The following is a 20,884-nucleotide window of genomic DNA, read 5'->3' as shown; positions in this document are numbered from 1 at the left end:
AGGTAAAGGTTTGGGTCTGGGATGCTCTCCACAGGGCCAGCGTGAACTGGACGGGCCTAACGGCCTCTTTCCCGTACATAGGGATTTTATGATTTAGGTGCTGTCACATCTGAAAGCAACATGCATGCTATGACTGGATTGAAGTGCAGTTATTGTGTTAGAGATAAACATATCTAACATTTGGTTGTGACATCTCTGATCTGCAAAAAGCACATTTCGGCTGATGGCTTTTTATATGCAAAGTGTGTCAGTGTTTTTTTTTAAAAATGACAAAAGCGTTTCTTGCCAACTTTGAGAGATATCTTATGTTTATTTTAAAACTGTTGCGTATAGGAAGTTAATGCTTTCCTTGCGTGTCACAGTTTGAAACATAGGGGATTGACGATGATTACTGGAAAGGAATGATAAGTCTATCTCATTTTGTTTCTGTGGGAGCCCGAATTTGCCAGACAGCAGTTCAAACACAGGAGTCACTGCACGAAGAGCTGGGGCAGTATGGTGCTTTTCTCCACCACCACCCCCAGCAATAGTTAAATCCTTAACCACCAGGCAGTAACTTGTAGTTACCCACCCTCTTCAATGCTAGGGAGCCCCACACCCGCGGAGGGGAAGAGGGGTGTTATCTCAGCTTCTCAATGATAACAAGCACTTTTTAATTACCTTTGAGGACTCATGGTGGGATCCAGGACTGCCAGCCTCCACAAGACCACCATCTCATCACACATACTGGCACAGGCATGGGCTGCCACCTCAGACTGACCATTACTGCGGCCTGTGTGACCACTGGCACTGCTGTGTGACGCAGAGGTCCGCACGCTGTACCACCATCCAATTATCTACAGAAAGAAAACCAATTGGAGCAACAAGAAAAAAAGAGAAAGAGAGAGAGAGAGAAAAAGAGAGAGAGAGAAACAGAAAGAGAGAGAGAGAGACAGAGAGAGAGAGAAACAGAGAGAAAGGAAACAGGTTAGCATCACTCACTTAAAATAAAAACAAATACGTGGTACGATAGGTCAGTGGTTAGCACTGCTGCCTGGCAGCACCAGGGACCCAGGTTCGATTCCAGCCTCGGGTCACTGTCTGTGTGGACTTTGCACATTCTCTGTGTCTGCGTGGGTTCCCTCTGGGTGCTCCGGTTTCCTCCCACAGTCCAAAGATGTGCAGGTTAGATGAACTGGCCATGCTAAATTGCCCGTAGTGTTAGCTGCATTAGTCAGGGGTAAAGGTAGGGTAATAGGGTGGAGGAATGGGTCTGGGTGGGTTACTCTTTGGAGGGTCAGTGCGGACTTGTTGGGCCAAATGGCCTGTTTCCACACTGTAGGGAATTTAATCAAATCAAAGGAATGTAGGGAATCTAACGTAAACTTGATTGTTCCATCTGTACGAGGCTGGGTATGGTTATTTAACATAACCATGTTATGTGTAACCATTGTCTGGGACTTCAGCAGTCTGCAAGGTGGAAAGGCTGCTCCAGACAGGAGTTAACTTAACGCCGGACCGGATCTACCTACAGCGGAGTTGGCACTGTGTAAGAGAACCAGCCGCCATATTGTTCACAGCAAGATCTCAGGAATGACGGGATAAAGGGCCAGTTAGTCTGTCTCACTCAGGGGATGACTGGGACCAAGCTTCCTGCTAGGTTTTACCATACAGCTCTTCATCCGACTTTTATCAAGCAGTCTGGGGTGGGGAGGGGGGAGGTTGACTCAGTTTTATGAATCATTAGAAAGATGGCAGTCAAGGCTGGTGTAAAGGCTTGTAGCCGGGGTACTGGTCATCGTAGTTGTGGGTATGCTCACTGAGCTGGGGAGTTGATTTGCAGACATGTTGTCCCCTGTCTCGGTGACACCTTCCTGTTGGACCATCCTGTGAAGTGCTGGTGTACTGTGTCTTCTGGAATTTATTTGGTTCTGTTCCTGTTGCTTCTGGTTGTTTGTTGTAGGGACTGGTATATTGGGTCTAGGTCAATGTGTTTGTTATTGGAGTCTGTGGATGAGTGCCATGCTTAGAGAAATTCTCTGGCTGTCCTCTGTTTGGCTTGTCCTACGATTGTTGAGTTACCCCTGTCGAATTTGTGGTCCTTGTCATCTGTGTGTGGGGCTCCTAGGGACCAGCTGGTCGCGGCACCTTTGACAATGCAACTCCACCTCACTATACGCCCCCTGACGTGTTCAGTCTGGAAAATTTGCTCCAGGCTCGAAATGGGGCTTGAACCGACAACACTCAGACTTGGATAATCAACGTGGTCGGAAATTACTTTACTGGGGAGCAACGTGAGGAATAGGAGCAGGAGGTAGGTCATTCAGCCCCTCCAGCTGATGCAGTACCGTCATGGTTGATCAGATCTCAGACTCAAGTCCGTCTTCCAGTCTGTCTCCCCCTATAATCCAGGGCCCCCATTTGGTGAAAACTAATGGTCCATTTTAGCCTTGAGTTTATTCCATGACTTGATCGCCACTGTTCTGTGGGATAAGGATTTCCAAAATTCACAAACTTTGAAGGAAGAGATTTCTCTTCATCTCTATGTTAAATGGGAGGGTGGGTGGAGGGTGCTCTTATACTGATACTACGCCCTCCGTTCCAGATAGCCCCCCCCAAAAGGTGGGGGTAGAGGTTGAGGGGGAACATTCACTCCCACATCATCAATTGGAGCTTGATTGGTTTGGCAAAGAGATGACATTAAAGCAGACGGATTGAGGGTTAAAGGCTACAGGCTACGCAAGGTCTCGGCTGAGGACCTCCTGCATTAGTGCGGAATGCTGACCAACAGGGAGGACAATATGGTCACTTCCCATGAATCTTAGGATGGCATACAAAGAAATTCATGGTGTGATTTCAATGCTTTGCAGTTTCAAAACACAAGTAAGGGAGCTCAAAACTAACAAAAAAAAGAGAAAAATAAGTGGCTTGTACACTTTAGCCCACATGACATAGACCACAGAGAGCTGGGCTCTTACTGAGTCAGATATCTGGAAACTTATTAACTAACCATGTATATTAATGCATTTGTTGTAGGTATGTTCGCCGAGCTGGGAGTATGGATTGCAATGGGAACGAAACCACATAAATTCTAACCGACACAAAAGAGCAGCGCTTCACAGGAGGCTCCACAGCACTGAGGATGTCACCCAGAAAGGGGACGAAATGTCTGCAAACCAACATCCCAGCTCAGCAAACATACCCACAACCATGGCAACCAAGCTACAAATCTTTCCACAAACCTATGTACATCACTATTACAGCTCAGACTCTCATACTAAGTCTAGATTAAGGGTTTCCTTCAATGACTATTAGAGTACATACACAGCTGACTAGTTGACTGGCTGTTAACTGCTAATAATTAAACAGTAAGATGGAGTAGAGCATCACATTCATGATACTAGTTAGTTGTCTCAAAGGTATGGCCCTTTTCTGAGCTAATACAACAGAAAGCAACCAGTGTTCATATACAAGAGAAAGATATATTGTACTTTTAAAAAGTTAATCATACTTTCCTGCACACTTTTAGTCCTGTCCAGGAACACCCTTGTTCTGGTGACTCACCCTATTAGATTCTCTCATTACATAGAGGTCTATAACACAGAAAAAGGCCCTTCAGCCAATCAAGCCCATGCCGGTCACAAACAACCATTTATTATCGATTCCAATCCCAATTAGAAGGGGAAATAAAATTGGTGCACTTGCCTTATGAGGGATTACACAGCGGATTACTTAATTGTGGGTTTGTACATAACTGTACATGATCGCAAACAGAAACAGAAATTCTGGATAAGCTCAGCAGGTCTGGCAGCACCTGTGGACAGCATTGAGAGTTAATGTTCTGAGGAAGGGTCACTCGACCCCAAACATTGACTCTGATATCTCTCCACAGATACTGCCGGACCTGCGGAGCATCGCCAGCAATTTCTGTTTCTGCTTCTGATTTACAGCATCCGCAGCTCTTTCGGTTTTTGCTCTGTACGCAGACTGGGTGCTACCTGGAACAAATTCGAATTATGAGGCACGACTTTGAGTGAGTGTGTGTGTCGAGGTTCTCAGACCACCCTGCTCTTGGTTGGTGACAGTGTCAAACGTATTGACAGCAGACCTTGCACCTTCCATACTCAACAGACTCGTAGCTAACATAATGATCCCAGCTGACAGTATTATTGGACAAGGCAAATCCCTGACTGAAATCTGCCTTTGTAGATTTTTTTTAAAAAGTTAACATTGTGGCCATTCACTGAAACATGGGTACATAAAGCAGAAGATTTTCTTTAACAATAAACAGAACTTGATTACATGAAGGAACAAAAAATGAAATCAAACAAATAAAGCTATCTAAATATAAACAGACATCAAAACAATGTCTTGTCTATTCATCAACTCCATTATTTTACAGCATTTCAAATTCAGATTTTAGATTAGATTACATTACAGTGTGGAAACAGGCCCTTCGGCCCAACAAGTCCACACCGACCCGCCGAAGCGAAACCCACCCATACCCCTACATTTACCCCTTACCTAACACTACGGGCAATTTAGCATGGCCAATTCACCTGACCTGCACATCTTTGGACTGTGGGAGGAAACCGGAGCACCCGGAGGAAACCCACGCAGACACGGGGAGAACGTGCAAACTCCACACAGTCAGTCGCCTGAGGCGGGAATTGAACCCGGGTCTCCGGCGCTGTGAGGCAGCAGTGCTAACCACTGTGCTGCACACTAACCCAGCACTAACCCATTTGTTTTTCTGTATCAAATGTTCAGCTATGACTTAACTGTTTTTACCCTGTTCTGTCCTGTGAAGTCTACTTACATGAATGCTCATGAAACACAAAGCTTAGACTTTCTCAGTCATTTAATCATCTGCAGATTTCTAACCAAACACTCCTGGTCTGGAACTTTCACAAGTTAAACTTGTCTACCGAGGTAACTGAGCTTTCCATGATCTCGTTTTTTATTCCTTTCTAGGAGAGAAAGTTTATTTGTTTCTATCATCAGTCAGGTCTCATCCAAACACTGCCCAAAAGAGGTCCCGCCCAAAAACGTCCCCTTCCAGGCACCGCCCAAAAACGTCCCCTTCCAGGCACCGCCCAAAAACGTCCCCTTCCAGGCACCGCCCATAAAGTCCCTTTCCAGGCACCGCCCAAAAACGTCCCCTCCAGGTCCCACCCAAAAACGTCCCCTCCAGGTCCCGCCCAAAAACGTCCCCTCCAGGTCCCGCCCAAAAACGTCCCCTTCCAGGCACCGCCCAAAAACGTCCCCTCCAGGTCCCACCCAAAAACGATCCCCTCCAGGCACCGCCCAAAAACGATCCCCTCCAGGCACCGCCCAAAAACGATCCCCTCCAGGCACCGCCCAAAAAGGTCCCCCTCCAGGTCCCGCCCAAAAACCTCCCCTTCAGACACCGCCCAAAAATGATCCCCTCCAGGCACCGCCCAAAAACGATCCCCTTCCAGACACTGCCCAAAAAGGTCCCCTTTCAGACACTGCCCAAAAACGTCCCCCTCCAGGTCCCGCCCAAAAACCTCCCCTCCAGGCACCGCCCAAAAACCTCCCCTCCAGGCACCGCCCAAAAACCTCCCCTCCAGGTCCCGCCCAAAAACCTCCCCTCCAGGCACCGCCCAACAGAGCTCTCAATCTCTCGGTTTCTCAGCTAAAATCAAACCTTGATTATTCGAAACTAAAAGCAAGCTAATGCTCTCCATGTCTACATTCCCTATCATAAACCCCACAGTTATAAAGAATATTTTTTAATGCTCCAGGGGATTTATAGTAACCTGTTCTCTGCCACATTCTGGACTAGATCACTGTTCTGCAAGTGCTCTCTGACCATTTTAGGGTTGGCACATTGGCTCGGTGGTTAGCACTGCTGCATCACAGCATCAGGGATCTGGGTTTGAATCCACCCTCAGGCGAATGTCTGTGTGGAGTTTGCATTCTCTCTCCGGGTCTGCATGGGTTTCCTCCGGATGCTCGGGTTTCCTCCCACAGTCTAAAGATATACAGGTCAAATAGCTAAGTTGCCCCGAAGTGTCCATGTCTGTGCAGACTAGGTGGATCAGCCATAGGAAATGCTGGGTTACCGGGACAGAGTAAAGAGGTGAGTTTGGGTGGGATACTCTTCAGAGGGCAGGTGGGGTCCCGATCGGCTGAATGGCCTGCTTCCACCCTGTAGAGATTCTATGTTTTTTTTACATAATTAGCACCTACATCCAACCTCTAAAAATAACATTAATGTTATATAAACCACACACCTTTTATCACAGAGATTCTGCTCAGAGAGTGCAAGAGACACCAGATATTCCTAGTAAGGCCAGTCTGAATAGAACTCCAAGCAAATCCAATATTGAGGCGTATATTATTCCAAATAGCTGCAGGAAGGATGCTGACCCCACCTGGGATAAAGTCTCAGGACAAGGGCGGACCATTGAGGACTGAAAGGAGGAGGAATTTCCTCACGCGGACGAAGGTGAATTTTTGGAATTCTCTCCCCCAGACAACTGTGGATCCTCAGAGCTTGAGCATGCTCAAGACAGAAACAGATTAAATATTAAGTACATAAGGAAAATGGGGATAATGCAGGGAAATAACGTTGGGGTAGTTGAGAGACGGAGCAGGTTCGTGAGGCTGAGTGGCCGAATCCTGTTCTGAATTTCAAATGTCCAAATATTCAGCTAGTTTTGGCAGAATTACCACTATCTTGTGCAAATGCCAAATGGCTGAGGAAGTGGTGGATGCATGTCATTTAAATGTTTAAAAGACATTTGGATAAGTACATGAAGAGGAAAGATTTGGAGGGAAATGGGCCAGACGTAGACAGGTGGGACTAGTTTAGTTGGATTATAGACTGGTTGGACCGAAGGGTCTGTTCCTGTGCTATACCACCCTATGACTTTTCCCCATTTCACCATACTGCCACTTGTGCATCACTGCAATTTCTGGCACAGACCCAATGGGCCGAATGGCTTCCTTCTGTGCCGTTAGGCTTTCCTTTTCCTAGTTCCACTTTGACTTCGCGATGCCAGTGCCCGGGACTGACGTTTCCATGCTCCCCAGCTGACAGAACCACAAGTTTAGATGGACTCGCTCTTACCCGAAGCCCCATACAGTACCTGCTCGTAGGTCAGACACTGGTCGGTGAGAATTTCGAGGAGGGGGGCTGCGTTGCTGTCACGACGTTTGAACATCTCGCGGACAATTGACAAAAGATTCCAGATGCCCTCTGGTTCCCGTCCTCGGAGGGGCCGTAGGAGGCACGCCCACTCTGCAGCAGCTGGAGGCTCCGTCGATGACAAATACAACGAGTTGACATCGCTGCAGTGAAACACCAAAATCTGGAATTAAAAATCTAATGATGACCGTGAATCGATTGTCTGAAAAACCCATCTGGTTCACTGATGACCTTTAGGGAAGGAAACCGCCATCTTTACCTGGTCTGGCCTACATGTGACTCCAGACCCACAGCAATGTGGTTGACTTTTAACTGCCCTCTGGGATGGGCAATAAATGCTGGTCCAGCCAGCAAAGCCCTCACCCAGTGAATGAATAAAGTGAAAATAAACATTTTCAAGGACCATCATTTTAAGTACCTCATGACCAAGTTGAAAGCAAAACATGGATTTTAACCGAATCCTTAACCATAGTGTGCCTTAACCATAGTGTGCCTTAACCATAGTGCATGGATTTCACAAAAATTAGCAACGCATTCTCTGAAGAATTAGGAGCAGAAGTCTGCGTTTAGTCAGGCTTAAAGGACACACAATAAAGTGTTGAAAAGGGAACATCAATCACGGAGTACATCAGTATTTGTTGACCACTTGTAATTGCTCTCGAGGTGACACTGCTGACCGACTTCCTGCACTCGCTTTGCTGTCGGCACTCCCCCTTCAGTGAGTCCCAGAATCCTGACCCAGCGACACTGAAGGAACAGTGACATACTTCCAAGTCAGGATGGTGAGTGGCTTGGATGTGGGGGTGTTCCCCATGTGTCTGCTGCTCTTGGCTGTAGAAGTCACACAGGCTATCATTTATCACGCAGTGTGTGATGTGAAATTTATGGCACTGTAACGTTCTAACTTTCACCATTATCCAACATTTCATTCTCAAGTGCCATTAAAAAAATGATGGGTTCAATTAGATTCAGTACTTCTCCGATATAGCTGAATATTAGATTGGTTTATATCAGGATGTTAGGCTAAATTAGAATGAGTCATCTTGGATGAAGACCGACTACATTAGCAGAAATAAATAAATAGAACAGGGAGAGGACAGGGTAAAATTACTAGCAGGATCAACTGCTCTGACTTTATTTTTTAATTAAAATATGCTCAAAAGGTTTGTTTAGTAGCTCAGCATTTTTACGATCAAAGATATAAATCCTAAAATTTAATGTTTTATTGTTGGAACATTAATGCTGTCACAGTGTGTAAGTTGAGAAGGTACAAACTGTACAGACTGGGAACACATCAATTAATAGACCTGAAACCAGTCTAAGGTATATACTTGTTTCACTAGAGAGCTAGTATAGTGGAGCAGTAATCTAGGGATTTAAACTTCTGAAAGAAGGCTTTGTTGCAAGATTACCTCGGATTACAAAGTGCAGACATATGCAAAATAATCCACACAGCAGCAATTTCAGCCATTGCTGACGCTCCTGCTAAAGATAGGTGAGGACACTACCTAACATGAAAAAAGCTGCAACCTGATGACATCATATGTCCCACAGGTTTGATGACATCATAGGCCGCCTACGTTGATGACATCACAGACAGTACACATTTGATGGTATCACGGGTTGCACAACTGGATTACACCATCAACATGGTGACCCAATACTACCATGAAATCCAGGGAACTGGATGGAAGAGCTGTGCCTCGGGCTTGCTGTCACAGAACTTTGCTGTGCATACAATTGGCTGCCCCCCCCCCCCCCGCCTCCCTAACACAAGGGCTACACTTCAAAAAGAAGATGGCTCAGAGCTATCCTTAGGACAGATCACACAAACTTTGCGGGCCAACTTGTGAAATTCCTGCAGAGAAATTAGATTACTTACATGATTAGATTAGATTACTTAGTGTGGAAACAGGCCCTTCAGCCCAATAAGTCCACACCAACCCGCCGAAGCGCAACCCACCCAGACCCATTCCCCTACATTTACCCCTTCACCTAACACTACAGACAATTTAGCGTGACCAATTCACATAACCTGCACATTGACAATGACACTTAAAAAAGATTCAACACTCAAATATTATATGGATATATTTTGCTCAATGTACAATTTGGCATTCCCTACCAAAAAAAAATCCCAAAAGTTCCAAAGAAATTCTCTCAGAGAATCTTCTTTTGAGGATGAGGAACAGGCTGGCATTTCTACAGGAATAACACCAATCTATGAACAGCAGTTTGCTAATGACCAGATCATTGGTTTGCGTGGTGTTAGTCAATAATTAAATATTGGCCAGGAAATCAAGGAATTCTTCAGAATTGTACCAGGGATCTTTTATATCTATCAGAGATAAGAGATAGGGTCTCGGTTTAACATCAGACAACATTGGTAAATGCCAACAGACCAGTGTCCAGACCACTGCGCTGAAGGGTCAGCCTTGGTTATTATGGTCAAAACTCTGCAGTGGGACATGAACACACACAATCCTCTGACTGAGAGTGCTACAAAAAAGAACAGCATTTCAGGAAAAACCCATAGGATGATGGATTAAGAAAAAGGATTACCTGAACACAACGGGAGAGGGGCCACAGAACTTGTGGAGAGTTTTCTTGATGTTGTCGCTAAGCGTCGATTCATCAAGGTACCAGGTGCTCTGGTCTGAAGCAGATGGTCCAGCAGTGGGATCTGTCAACAGCAATCAACTTTTTCAAATGAATTCAAAGTTTCCCACAGATAAAATCTGGTAACAGTTAGACAATTGTACAAAATAATATATATTTATTTAGTCAATAGTACAAGGCATTATAATACTTTGTAACAGAAACAGCCCATTCAGCCCAACTGGTCTATGCTAGCACTTATGCTCCATATGAGCATTTCTAATCCCACTTTAACAACATACCCTTCTATTCCTTTCTCCCTCCTGTTTATTGAGCAGCCCCTTCAATGCAATTGTGTGACTTGTCTCATCTAGTTCTTGCAATTGAGTGTCCCACATTCAGGTCAAGTGGAAACAATTGTTTTCTACAGCATGCTGTGTCGTGTCCTAATTAATGCTGAGAGTGGTCATCTCCCCACACTCACACGGCTGACCTCAGTGAGTGCCAAGAACAATAACAGGAATAGCATTTCAGAAGGAAAGTATTAGATACGATCCACACTCTCCACTGAGCTCTGGAAAGTCACACCTTGCTGAACCACACAGCCTCCGAATAAATCCATGTTCATGTCACTAACAACCGCGGTTCACCAGTTGATATGAGGCGTATTTCACAAACTTGCAACTTTACTAAGAGTGAGGGTCCATGACATTGTTATAAATTGCTAAAAGAAAGAAGCTAGGTTTGGCTTCAATTGAATTGTCGTGGAAGGGTCGAGCAGTTAGGAGAAATTCTCCATTTCATTTCACAAGCGTAGGACATCCAATAACCACATGATGTCACATGACAGGAGAATACACAGACATCAGAAATCATACCAGAAAACCAAAGGACTTTTACTTAACATGTCTCATTCGCCCAGTGCAAGATCTTACGAAGGGTCTGTGATCCCCTGGAGGTGTCTCTTAATATATGTAAGTTAGTACTTTCTAATTTTATAATTTCCCAATCTTGTGCTTTGGATAGATACTGCAGTTACAGGTATGGAGAACCCATTGAGGGTATAACAGTTGAGATGCTGCAGGAGAACATTTAGTTATGGAAAAGAAATGGCTGCAATCATTGCAGTAACCAATTATGGCCACTAGTCCACAGAGTCAAAATTGTGGATTTCATTCTAACTATTTTGAGGAGTCAGTTCTGGATAACAGCTCTCTTGTGGGGTCCACAATCCAATATATCAAGAGGCTATCTTGTTCCATGTTTATAAATTCACATCCTATTGTCACATTTCCAGTTGGGATATTGTGTTACTCTGTGTCATCCATTACAGAATCCCTACAGTGCAGAAAGAAACCATTCAGCCCATAGAGTCCACACCAATCCCCCAAAAAGGATCCCAACTAGATCTACTCTATCCCTGCATTTCCCATGGCTAACCCATCTACCCTGCAGAGCCCTGGACACTACGGCAATATTAGCATGGCCAATCCACCTAACGTACGCATCTTTGGACTGTGGGAAGAAACTGGAGCACCCGGAGGAAACCCACACAGACACGGGGAGAATGTGCAAACTCCACACAGACAGTCACCTGAGGCTGGAATTGAATCTGAGTTCCTGGCACTGTGAGGCAGCAGTGCTAACCACTGAGCCACTGTGCCACACCACATGCAAACCATTCTAATCTCTCACGATGATATTGTCCTCTTTTTGCTTTCCCAGTCAACATTAGCAGATTCCAGTTGTTGGTCAGTTTATTCTGATTTTTTTCTCAAAAACAGGAGCCACTCTATTCTCATTTGCCCCCTTTCCAGAAAGACTGTTTAAACATCCTCAAAACCTAGATAATCTCACGAATCATACAATGCCTCTCCTGTCACTTTCGGGCACAGTACTAATCATGAGTGGAGGGACAATATTAGGCAAATGGTGAGTACAGTTTCTAAACAACACAAGCAAACTCAAAGAGAATTACAGAGGAACCTTGATTATCCGAACGACACAGATGGGGAGTATTTTTTTTGGATAATTGAATGTTCGGACAATCAAATGTTCAGATAACACAGTTTAGCCAAGCACTGGGACCTTGCGATCTTGTCCGGATAACCCGAAATTCGGATAATCGAGGTTCCTCTGTACACCAGAACGCTGTTACCTGGAGCCCCACAGACGGTGTTAATTGCAGTTGACTGGGATGAAAGTAACTCATCAAGAAGTCTTTGTGCAGTGGGGAGGATCTTCCATCAAAAGGAGAGAAAGAGAGACACAGAGAGAAAAACGAGGACAAAGTGAGAATATAACAGAACTATTTTACTTAATGCTCTCCCGTATGATGAGAGTTTTGCAATATTTTAAGCACAACTTTGGTTCCGATCTTAAACAATAAATTGCACAATCTCTGCCCGTGGTAAAGACAGCACCTGAGGTTTAATAATTAACTGTACTCCTGTTTATAACTCGCCATCTTTGCACAGCTCAACTCTCATGACCACTGGTTCACTGGTGCTAGGATCAACCTTAAGTAAAAACACCATAGCATCTGAAATTGGACATATTCAATACTCGGCTTGCAGACTGGCAGCAAATGTGAGATGCAAGCCCCAGATGCTACAGACCTCAGCTTTCAATTTTTCTTCTATTTTCACACGGCATTGCTGCTGAACCAGCATTTGTTGCCCGTCCCTAGCTGCCCATGAGAATTAGCTTGAGTGAGGATGGAATGATTGTTTGGGACTCCTTTCACAAGGGCAAAAGAACAACCCAATCATTCCACCTCAGACTTTCTCCTGAATGATTGAATTACTGAATAGGTACCAGCAGAAAAATGACTGGTGCAAAAAGCAAATGCAGATTTTATCTGGGATTTGACTTGGTCGTGTGACATGAGCTGGCGAAGAGGGTCAAAATTCTGACTCGGTCAGTCCTCTTCCTGCCAGCTCAAAAATACCATTCTTGTTGCATCAATACTTTGGGTTTTATTTCTGGGTTTTGGAACGTAACAGATTATAGAATGATGTTAAAATGCCGAACCACAAAGGAAAAAAGCTTTGATACAAATTTTGCCTGAAACTAAAGCAAAAAACAATGTAACATTTGAAAGCGAGGACAGTGGGGTAGTAGTCACTGGACTAAAAATCCAGATAGGAGAAAGTGAGGACTGCAGATGCTGGAGATCAGAGTGGTGCTGGAAAAGTACAGCAGGTCAGGCAGCGCCCCAGGAGCAGGAAAATCAACGTTTTGGACAAAAGGGCTTTTCCAGCATCACCCTAATCTTGACTATTAATCCAGACTCCCAGACTAATGTTCTGGAGAAATGGCTTCAAATTGCACCATGGCAGATGGTGAAAATCAAATTAAATTTTAAAATTATGGAATTCAAGGCTAGTCTAACGGTGACACTGTCGATCGCTGTAAAAACCCACAGAGTTCCCTCATTTCCTTTCCAGAAGAAAATCTGCCGTCCTTACCTGCAACTCCGGACCCACACCATTTTGAAACTGGCTGGAAAACAGCTGAGATCAAGGGCAACTAGGGATGGGCAATAAATGCCGACCCAGCCCCGAACAAACTTTAAAAAAAATTATGGTCGGTTCTAATGCAATAGTTCCGTTCTCGTGCGATCTCACGTTACTGGAACATCAAGCAATAGTCGCGCCATTTAAACTAATGGGGCCAGAATCACACTAGGTCAACACAGGTAAGGAAAGCTCATGTTCTACAAATAACAGTCTAAATTCTTCAATCGCATTAAAGCCAATTCGCGCTGAAGAAACACATGTTTTAGCAGAGCTGACTGTATTCAAAATTGTTTTACTGAACCAAATATGCTATATTCCAGCTTTTTCCACCTAAAATGGTGCCCTAAAATGATACATTGCATCTGCTCATAGATTTCCCAACATTTCGTATTACTTTCCAGTACATATCTGTGGCAGAGAGTATTTTTCTCAGTGGTGACTATTTTGACAAAGTTACAAGTCAAACATTTTACTCCGTAATTTTGTTTTTACAAACTAGTTTTATTCACTTATGAAAATAACCAAACCGTGTTGGTGTGTAAGTCCAATTCCTAAGGTTAGCCAGTAACTCCTCACCTGCTGAGGCAGCTCACTGATCAAATACTGGGCGAACTTTTGCAGCTGATCTCTCTGCAATCGGGAAAGCGATTCAGAAACTGGTGCACGCAAACACACCGCTGAGGCCTACAAAAAAAAAACAAAGAGGTTATCATTCTCAAGTGGAAGATTCGAGAATACTCTGTGGTGACTTGATGGAAGGTAGGCCAGGAGGCATTTTACCGAATCACAATCTCTAAAGTGTGACGAGATGGAATACTGCGTTCAATTCTGATCTCCCAGAAATGTGTTGTTAAACTTGAAAGGGTTCAGAAAAGATTTACAAAGGAAGTTGTCACGGTTCGAGAGTTTGAGCTATAGGGAGAGGCTGAACAGGCTGGGGCTATTTTCCCTGGAGTGTTGGAGGCTGAGGGGTGACCTTATAGGCATTGATAAAATCATGATGGGCATGGATAGGGTCAATAGACAAGATCTTTTCCCCAGGGTAGGGGAGTCTAAAACTAGGGGACATAGGTTTATGGTGAGAGGAAAAAGATTTAAAAGGGACCTAAGGGGCAACTTTTTCACAGCGGGTGATGATGCACTACCAGAGGAAGTGGTGGAGGCTGGTACAATTGCAACATTTAAAAGGCATGTGTGCGTTTTGGTTAAAGGGTATATGAAAAGGAAGGGTTTGGAGGGGTGTGGACCAAATTGGATTGGGATATCTGGTCGGCATAGACAAGTTGGACTGAAGGGTCTGTTTCTGTGCTGTACATCTCAGCTCGGATGTACAGCACATCTCTATGACTCATTGTTCTGTAAGATAACTTTTGTTGAATTGATAATTTAAAATGAAATTTGCATCTACTTGAAATATCATTTGCCTATCAAATAATGTCAACTTGCACATATTTTAGTCAGTTTATTACAATAAAAACTGGGAATTCATGCTCTATTCTTATTTCCTTAGGAGCTGTGAGAAAATCCTTGCTTTAAAACAAAAATGATTGATCTCCAGAGGGGTTATAACATCATGTAGATAACAGCTCCCAATTTCACACAAATTCCCACAAACAGGAATGACACCCACAACCAGATATTCTGGTTTAGAGGATATGGACTAAACCACTGGGAGAAATTTCCTACCCTGCTCTAAAACAGTACCATTGGAGTTTTAGTTCTAGCTGATGCAAGTAGCAGACAGGAACTCTGTTTAATATTTAACATTCAAAAGGTGACACTTCTGACAGTGCAACAGTCTCTCAGAGCTGCAACTGAGGTAAGGTGCAGAATTCGCCTCCAGTTCTCACGTATGAGTCCACAATCTCCTGGTCAAAAAGGCCATAAGGCTTACCGAGTCATACAGCACAGAAACAGACCCTTTGGTCCAACCAATCCATGCTGACCAGATTTCCAAATTAAACTAGCCCCACCTGCCTGCTCCTGGCCCATATACCTCCAAACCTTTCCTATTCATGAACTTATCCAAATGTTGTAACTGTATCGAATCCACCACTTTCTCTAGATGTTCATCTCACAAACGCACCTCCCTCTGTGTAAAAAAAACCACCCCATGTCTTTTTAATTCTTTCTCCTCTCAGCTTAAAAATACACTCCCTAATCTTGAAAGCCCCCACCTCACAGAAAAAGACACCCGCCATTCACCTTATCTATACCCCTCATGGCCCCTCAACTTCCTAAGTCCAGTGAAAAATAGTCCCAGCCTATTTTTATAATTCAAATCCTCCACTCCTGGCAACATCCTGGTAAATCTTTTCCGAACCCTCTCCAGCTTAATAATATCCTTCCTACAACAAAGCGGCCAGAACTGGGCACAGTACTCCAGAACAGGCCTCACAATTTGAATTAGCTAGGATCTAAACGAAGGGCAGAATGGGTTCGAGAGCATTCCTGTGTTCACATGATAACAGTCTTATGTCCACTGTGATGGCGCGATTCAATCCCCTGTCCCCCAAAACATTAGCCTGGATAACTGGAGACATTACCGCTATCCCTCCCCCTCTATTGATCTTCAGGATACCTGTGTAGCACAAACAAATTACTCAGTGTGATGATAAATCAACATATTGATCCTTTTTTGCAAATTATAAAGATGGCTGCCTCCAGTGTCAATGCAGTCAATGAGAGATGTCACATGACGGTGGCAGACATTTCTGCACCAGCAGAGGGGTTTAATGGCCTAAGTTACTCAGGAAGCAGCAATACTTGGAATCTAAATTGAGAAGGATGAATGTTTTAAAGGTTTTCCTGTGGCCAGAGGAAGTTTACCCAATAATTTGAAGCAGCTACAAGAGGCTATTATTGCTCCATCAGAAGGCAAACTCTCTCTCTCTGCAAACTTACAGAAAAAAAGACCCAATAAAGAAAAGCTGAAGAGGTCAGGATACCCTGGTCAGATCTGGCCATAATGCAAGGCTGACAATTAAATTGTCTGTAGGGACAAGGCTATGTTGTATTGCAAGCTATTATGGGCTGGCTATTGCCAGGTTAGGGTAATGTAGAGTGTCCAGTGACACAGCCTTTGAAGGACAATCACTGAATAGATTGTGCTTTTCTTACTATAGACTCAAAATTCTACTAAACAGTGATACAAATTTGCAAGGTCATTGGCAGAGACCATGCATCATTCTTTAAATCTCTGTCCTTGGAGAGAGTTATTTATCAGCAAGTGAGTAAGGTGATTAATAGAATGCTCTCCTTCACTACAAGGGGAACTGAACATAAAAGGAGGCATGTTATACTACAGTTATCATTGCTGAGACCATATCTCAAATACTATGCGCAGCTTTGATCTCCTTATTTAAGGAACAGTGCAGGAAGGTTGGAAGCAGTTCAGAGGAAGTTGCTGAAATTGATACAGGGCTTGTGTGGGTTGTCTTACGAGGAAAGACTGAGCTTTTTTGCACTAGGTTTCAGAAGAACAATTTTATTGAAGTTCCACAAGATCACAAGTGGTTCCAGCAAGGTGAATGTGGAAAAGATGTTTCCTGTGTGAGAGAGTAGAGAACTAGTGGTGGAATGGTGGCGCAGCGGTTTGTATTGCTGCCTCACAGCACCAGGGACCCAGGTTCAATTCCAGCCTTGGGTGGTGTTTGCACATTCTCCCCGTGTCTGCGTGGGTTTCCTCCGGGTGCTCCGGTTTCCTCCCACAATCCAAAGATGTGCAGGTCAGGTAAATTGGCCATGCTAAATTGCCCGTAGTGTTCGGTGCGTTAGTCAGAGGGAAATGGGTCTGGGTGGGTTACTCTTCGGAGGGTCAGTGTGAACATGGTGGGCCAAAGGGCCTGTTTAGACACTGTTTTAAAATTAGGGGCTATCTTGTGGAGACAAAGATGAGATCATTATTCTTCTCTGAGCATTGTTCAACAACTGAACTCTGCCTCAGAAAATGTGGAGGGAGGGTCATGGAATATTTTTAAGATAGATTTCTCTTAGGCAAAGGTGTAGATGGGAATGTGAAAGACAACAGATTAGCCATGATCCTATTGAAATGGTGGAGCAACCACAAAAGGGGCTGAATGGTCTTTTTCTACTCCTATTTCATATGTTCATATGTATCTCGAGCAATCTGTCAAATGCATTAAATATCAAACAACCAAAGTGTGGAAAATCTCAAACACAACTAGTTTTCAAAACAAATATTAAAGAAAAACATAACACAATGCTGCCTGTTTCTACCTTGGATTTCACAAGTGCTCATTAATGGGAAGGATTCCTCTGTCAACACCATTGCTAGGGTGATATGGGTTGGGTACTGGCCCCCATAGATTAGCTCTCGTAACATATATCACAAAGGTTGTACTTTTGTTGAGATGGATGTCTTGAAATTTATTTAGAAAACTGACTATTGTCATTAATAGAACATCACAGACTCACACAATCTGGGTTTTGTGCTTACTGATATTACTGAACGTGATGAACATATAACTGACTTGAGACACTAAGCAAGGTCCATTAAACTGACTGAATACAGGCAGGTAACTGAAGACTGGAATGTGCTGAGATGTTATGTTAATGCCTTAAAGGTATCCTCCCTGTCCTGTCTGAAATCGATACAATAATAACAATCCTAAACTGAACACAAACTTAAGTATTCACAGAGATCAGGAGAAAACAAGATAATTGTACTTATTTCCTCCCCACCTTTTGCCTCTTGATTTAGTATTTTTCAAATGCTATTAGTATGGTCTACCATGAAGACTGATACAAAGTATTTATTCAACTCGTTTACCAATTCCCGATTCCCCATTATTAATGCCCCAGACTGTTTGGCCCACCCTTTCCTTTTAATATATTTAAAGAAGCTCTTCCTGGCGACTTATATGTTGCTTGCTAGTTTACCCTCAGCTTCCTCTCACCTTTTTTTTTGGAGGGGATAAATTATCTGATTTCTGAGGTTCCATGGTTAATATGTTAGCAAGGTTTAGATGAGATTGGAGAGAGAAAGGAAAATATCCAGTCCCATGGGAAGGTTCCTGATGAAGGGCTTATGCCTGAAATGTTGATTCTCCTGCTCCTCGGATGCTGCCTGACCTGCTGTGCTTTTCCAGCACTACACTCTTGACCCTGATCTCCAGCATCTGCAGTCCTCACTTTCCCCACGAGAAAGATATTCATTTTCAGAATCTGTGCTCTGCTTCCTCAAACATGTATTGTTATTCTGATGGAACGGTGAGCTGATGACCAGTTGTCAGACAACAACCCAAGACTTGGTTAAGTAAAAGCAAAGTCGCAGAAGACCATAGGACACTGTCTCATTAGAGAGAGAAGTAATCCATGGTGGTTTAACCTGAGGATCACCAAGCCTCAGGCAAGGGGGGACATTGAGAAGGCAAGTCCTTCATGGTAAACTCAGTCGGTGCAGGAGATGAACGCATGCTGTTGGCATCACTCACCAGCCATCCAGCCAACTGAGCGAACCAACCCCCAATTAGCCAGTCTTTTCCATGTGCCTTTGTGTGAGTGCATGCGAACGAGAGACAGAGAGAGAACATGGGGTCGGGGTGGCAAAGGTGGGGGAGAATTTTCCATTTTACTAGCACCTAGCAGCACACTCACAACAATAAAATCCCTTTGAAAAGTCTGAACTTCATGGTTTCCCCCAGAACAGTACTGTAAAAGGCATTAAACCAACCATTACTTATTGTACAGTTTATACAGGGACAATGCCAATCGTCTGAGGAGCCATTACTCTTTAACAGAATCTTTAATCTTGAGTTTGTTTTACAAATGCCTGTTAACAACCAGCTCCTTATGCTTTAAAAGGCCCAAAGGGAGGGAGATTAAAAGGAGAAAATTCAAAAACAAGGCTTGTTGTCCCCTAACATGTGGAAGGTTAAGGGCAATTTAATTACAGGTTTGGTCGGTATTCAGTAAGGTATGGAGAGAGTCAATGGTGACTTAGAGTCAGAGTTTGTGCGAAGATTTGTAGCTCGGGTGCTCGTTGTTGTGGTTCTGTTCGCCGAGCTGGAAGTTTTTGTTGCAAACGTTTCGTCCCCTGGCTAGGCGACATCATCAGTGCTTGGGAGCCTCCTGCGAAGCGCTTCTTTGATGTTTCCTCCGGTGTTTATAGTGGTCTGTCCCTGCCGCTTCCGGTTGTCAGTTTCAGCTGTCCGCTGTAGTGGTTGGTATATTGGGTCCAGGTCGATATGTTTGTTGATGGAGTTTGTGGATGAATGCCATGCCTCTAGGAATTCCCTGGCTGTTCTCTGTCTGGCTTGCCCTATGATAGTAGTGTTGTCCCAGTCGAATTCATGTTGCTTGTTGTCTGCGTGTGTGGCTACTAAGGATAGCTGGTCGCGCTCCAGGGAAAAACAGCCCCAGCCTGTTCAGCCTCTCCCTATAGCTCAAATCCTCCAACCCTGGCAACATCCTTGTAAATCTTTTCTGAACCCTTTCAAGTTTCACAACATATTTCTGATAGAAAGGAGACCAGAATTGCACGCGATATTCCAACAGTGGCCTAACCAATGTCCTGTATAGCCGCAACATTACCCCCCAACTCCTGTACTCAATGCTCTGACCAATAAAGGAAAGCATACCAAACGCCTTCTTCACCATCCTATCTACCTGCGACTCCACTTTCAAGGAACTATGAACCTGCACTCCAAGGTCTCTTTGTTCAGCAACACTTCCTCGGACCCTACCATGAGTCCTGCTAAGATTTGCTTTCCCAAAATGCAGCATCTCGCACTTATCATTCCGCTGGTCAGAAGGCTAGGACAAGGGCACAAATTCTTGCAAGCAAAATCAGGACAATCAGGAGAGAGGTTAAGAAATACATCACATAACATTGTAATAAAAGGTTAGAACTCTCCCCCACAAAAAGTACACACTCGCACAATTATTCATTGACATCAGAGACCGATGGAGCTTTGCTACAAAGGGTTCAGGGGACTTGCAGTCAAAGACATAGGTCTGTCATGATCTCATTAAATAGAAAAACATACTCAAGGGCCTAAATCATAGAATCCCCAGTGTGGAGCAGGTCATTCAACCCATCAAGATCACATCAACCCTCTGAACAGCATCCCACCCAGACTCACCTCCCTACCCCTGTAACCCTGCATTTCACATGGCTAACCCTCCTAGACTGCACATCCCTGAACATAAACGGGGCAACTTTCCATTGCCAATCCACCTGACCTGCCCATCTTTGGCCCGTGGGAAGAAACCGGAGCACCAAGAGGAAACCCACACAGACACGGGGAAAAGGTGCAAATTCTACACTGACAGTTGCCCAAGGCTGGAATCGAACCTGGGTCTCTGGCATTGTGAGGCAGGATTGCTAACCACAGAGCCACTGTGCTGTCTTTGAATGGCCTTTGCTTGTTCCTGTCTTCCCAACTACCATTACAGGCTGAGCAAGACGACTCTTTACTTTGATATCCTAAACTTTGCGTTCCAAAGAAAAGCGTCACTGGACTCAATGCTAATTCTGTTTCCCTCTCTCCAGGTGCTACTGAGTTTCTCCAGCACTTTTTGGTTTTAGTTGCTTGTATGGTTTTAACTTTTCCTGACAAAACAGAAACGTGGAACTATTTTCGGC

General features: G+C 44.2%; 1 protein-coding gene across 3 annotated transcripts in view; it reads right to left on the bottom strand.

Moving 5' to 3' along the window:
- Positions 1 to 20,884, bottom strand: part of zswim8 (zinc finger, SWIM-type containing 8) — a 192,035-nt gene that overhangs the window by 66,301 nt on the left and 104,850 nt on the right. For all 3 annotated transcript variants that reach the window (XM_087982387.1, XM_043679075.2, XM_087982386.1), the window contains exons 6-10: positions 13,852 to 13,959; positions 11,913 to 11,994; positions 9,719 to 9,839; positions 7,098 to 7,299; positions 661 to 836 (exon numbers count right to left, since the gene is read on the bottom strand). In XM_087982387.1, coding sequence (XP_087838513.1) covers positions 661 to 836; positions 7,098 to 7,299; positions 9,719 to 9,839; positions 11,913 to 11,994; positions 13,852 to 13,959 — 689 coding nt within the window. The remainder of the gene's footprint in view (positions 1 to 660; positions 837 to 7,097; positions 7,300 to 9,718; positions 9,840 to 11,912; positions 11,995 to 13,851; positions 13,960 to 20,884) is intronic.

The sequence above is a fragment of the Chiloscyllium plagiosum genome, unplaced genomic scaffold (assembly GCF_037043375.1).
Source record: "Chiloscyllium plagiosum isolate Xiang-an unplaced genomic scaffold, Cpla_swu_hap1 HiC_scaffold_43, whole genome shotgun sequence".
Classification (NCBI taxonomy): Eukaryota; Metazoa; Chordata; class Chondrichthyes; order Orectolobiformes; family Hemiscylliidae; genus Chiloscyllium; species Chiloscyllium plagiosum.
The sequence above is the reverse complement of the archived record's forward strand: the minus strand, read 5'-3'. Positions and strand labels throughout refer to the sequence as shown.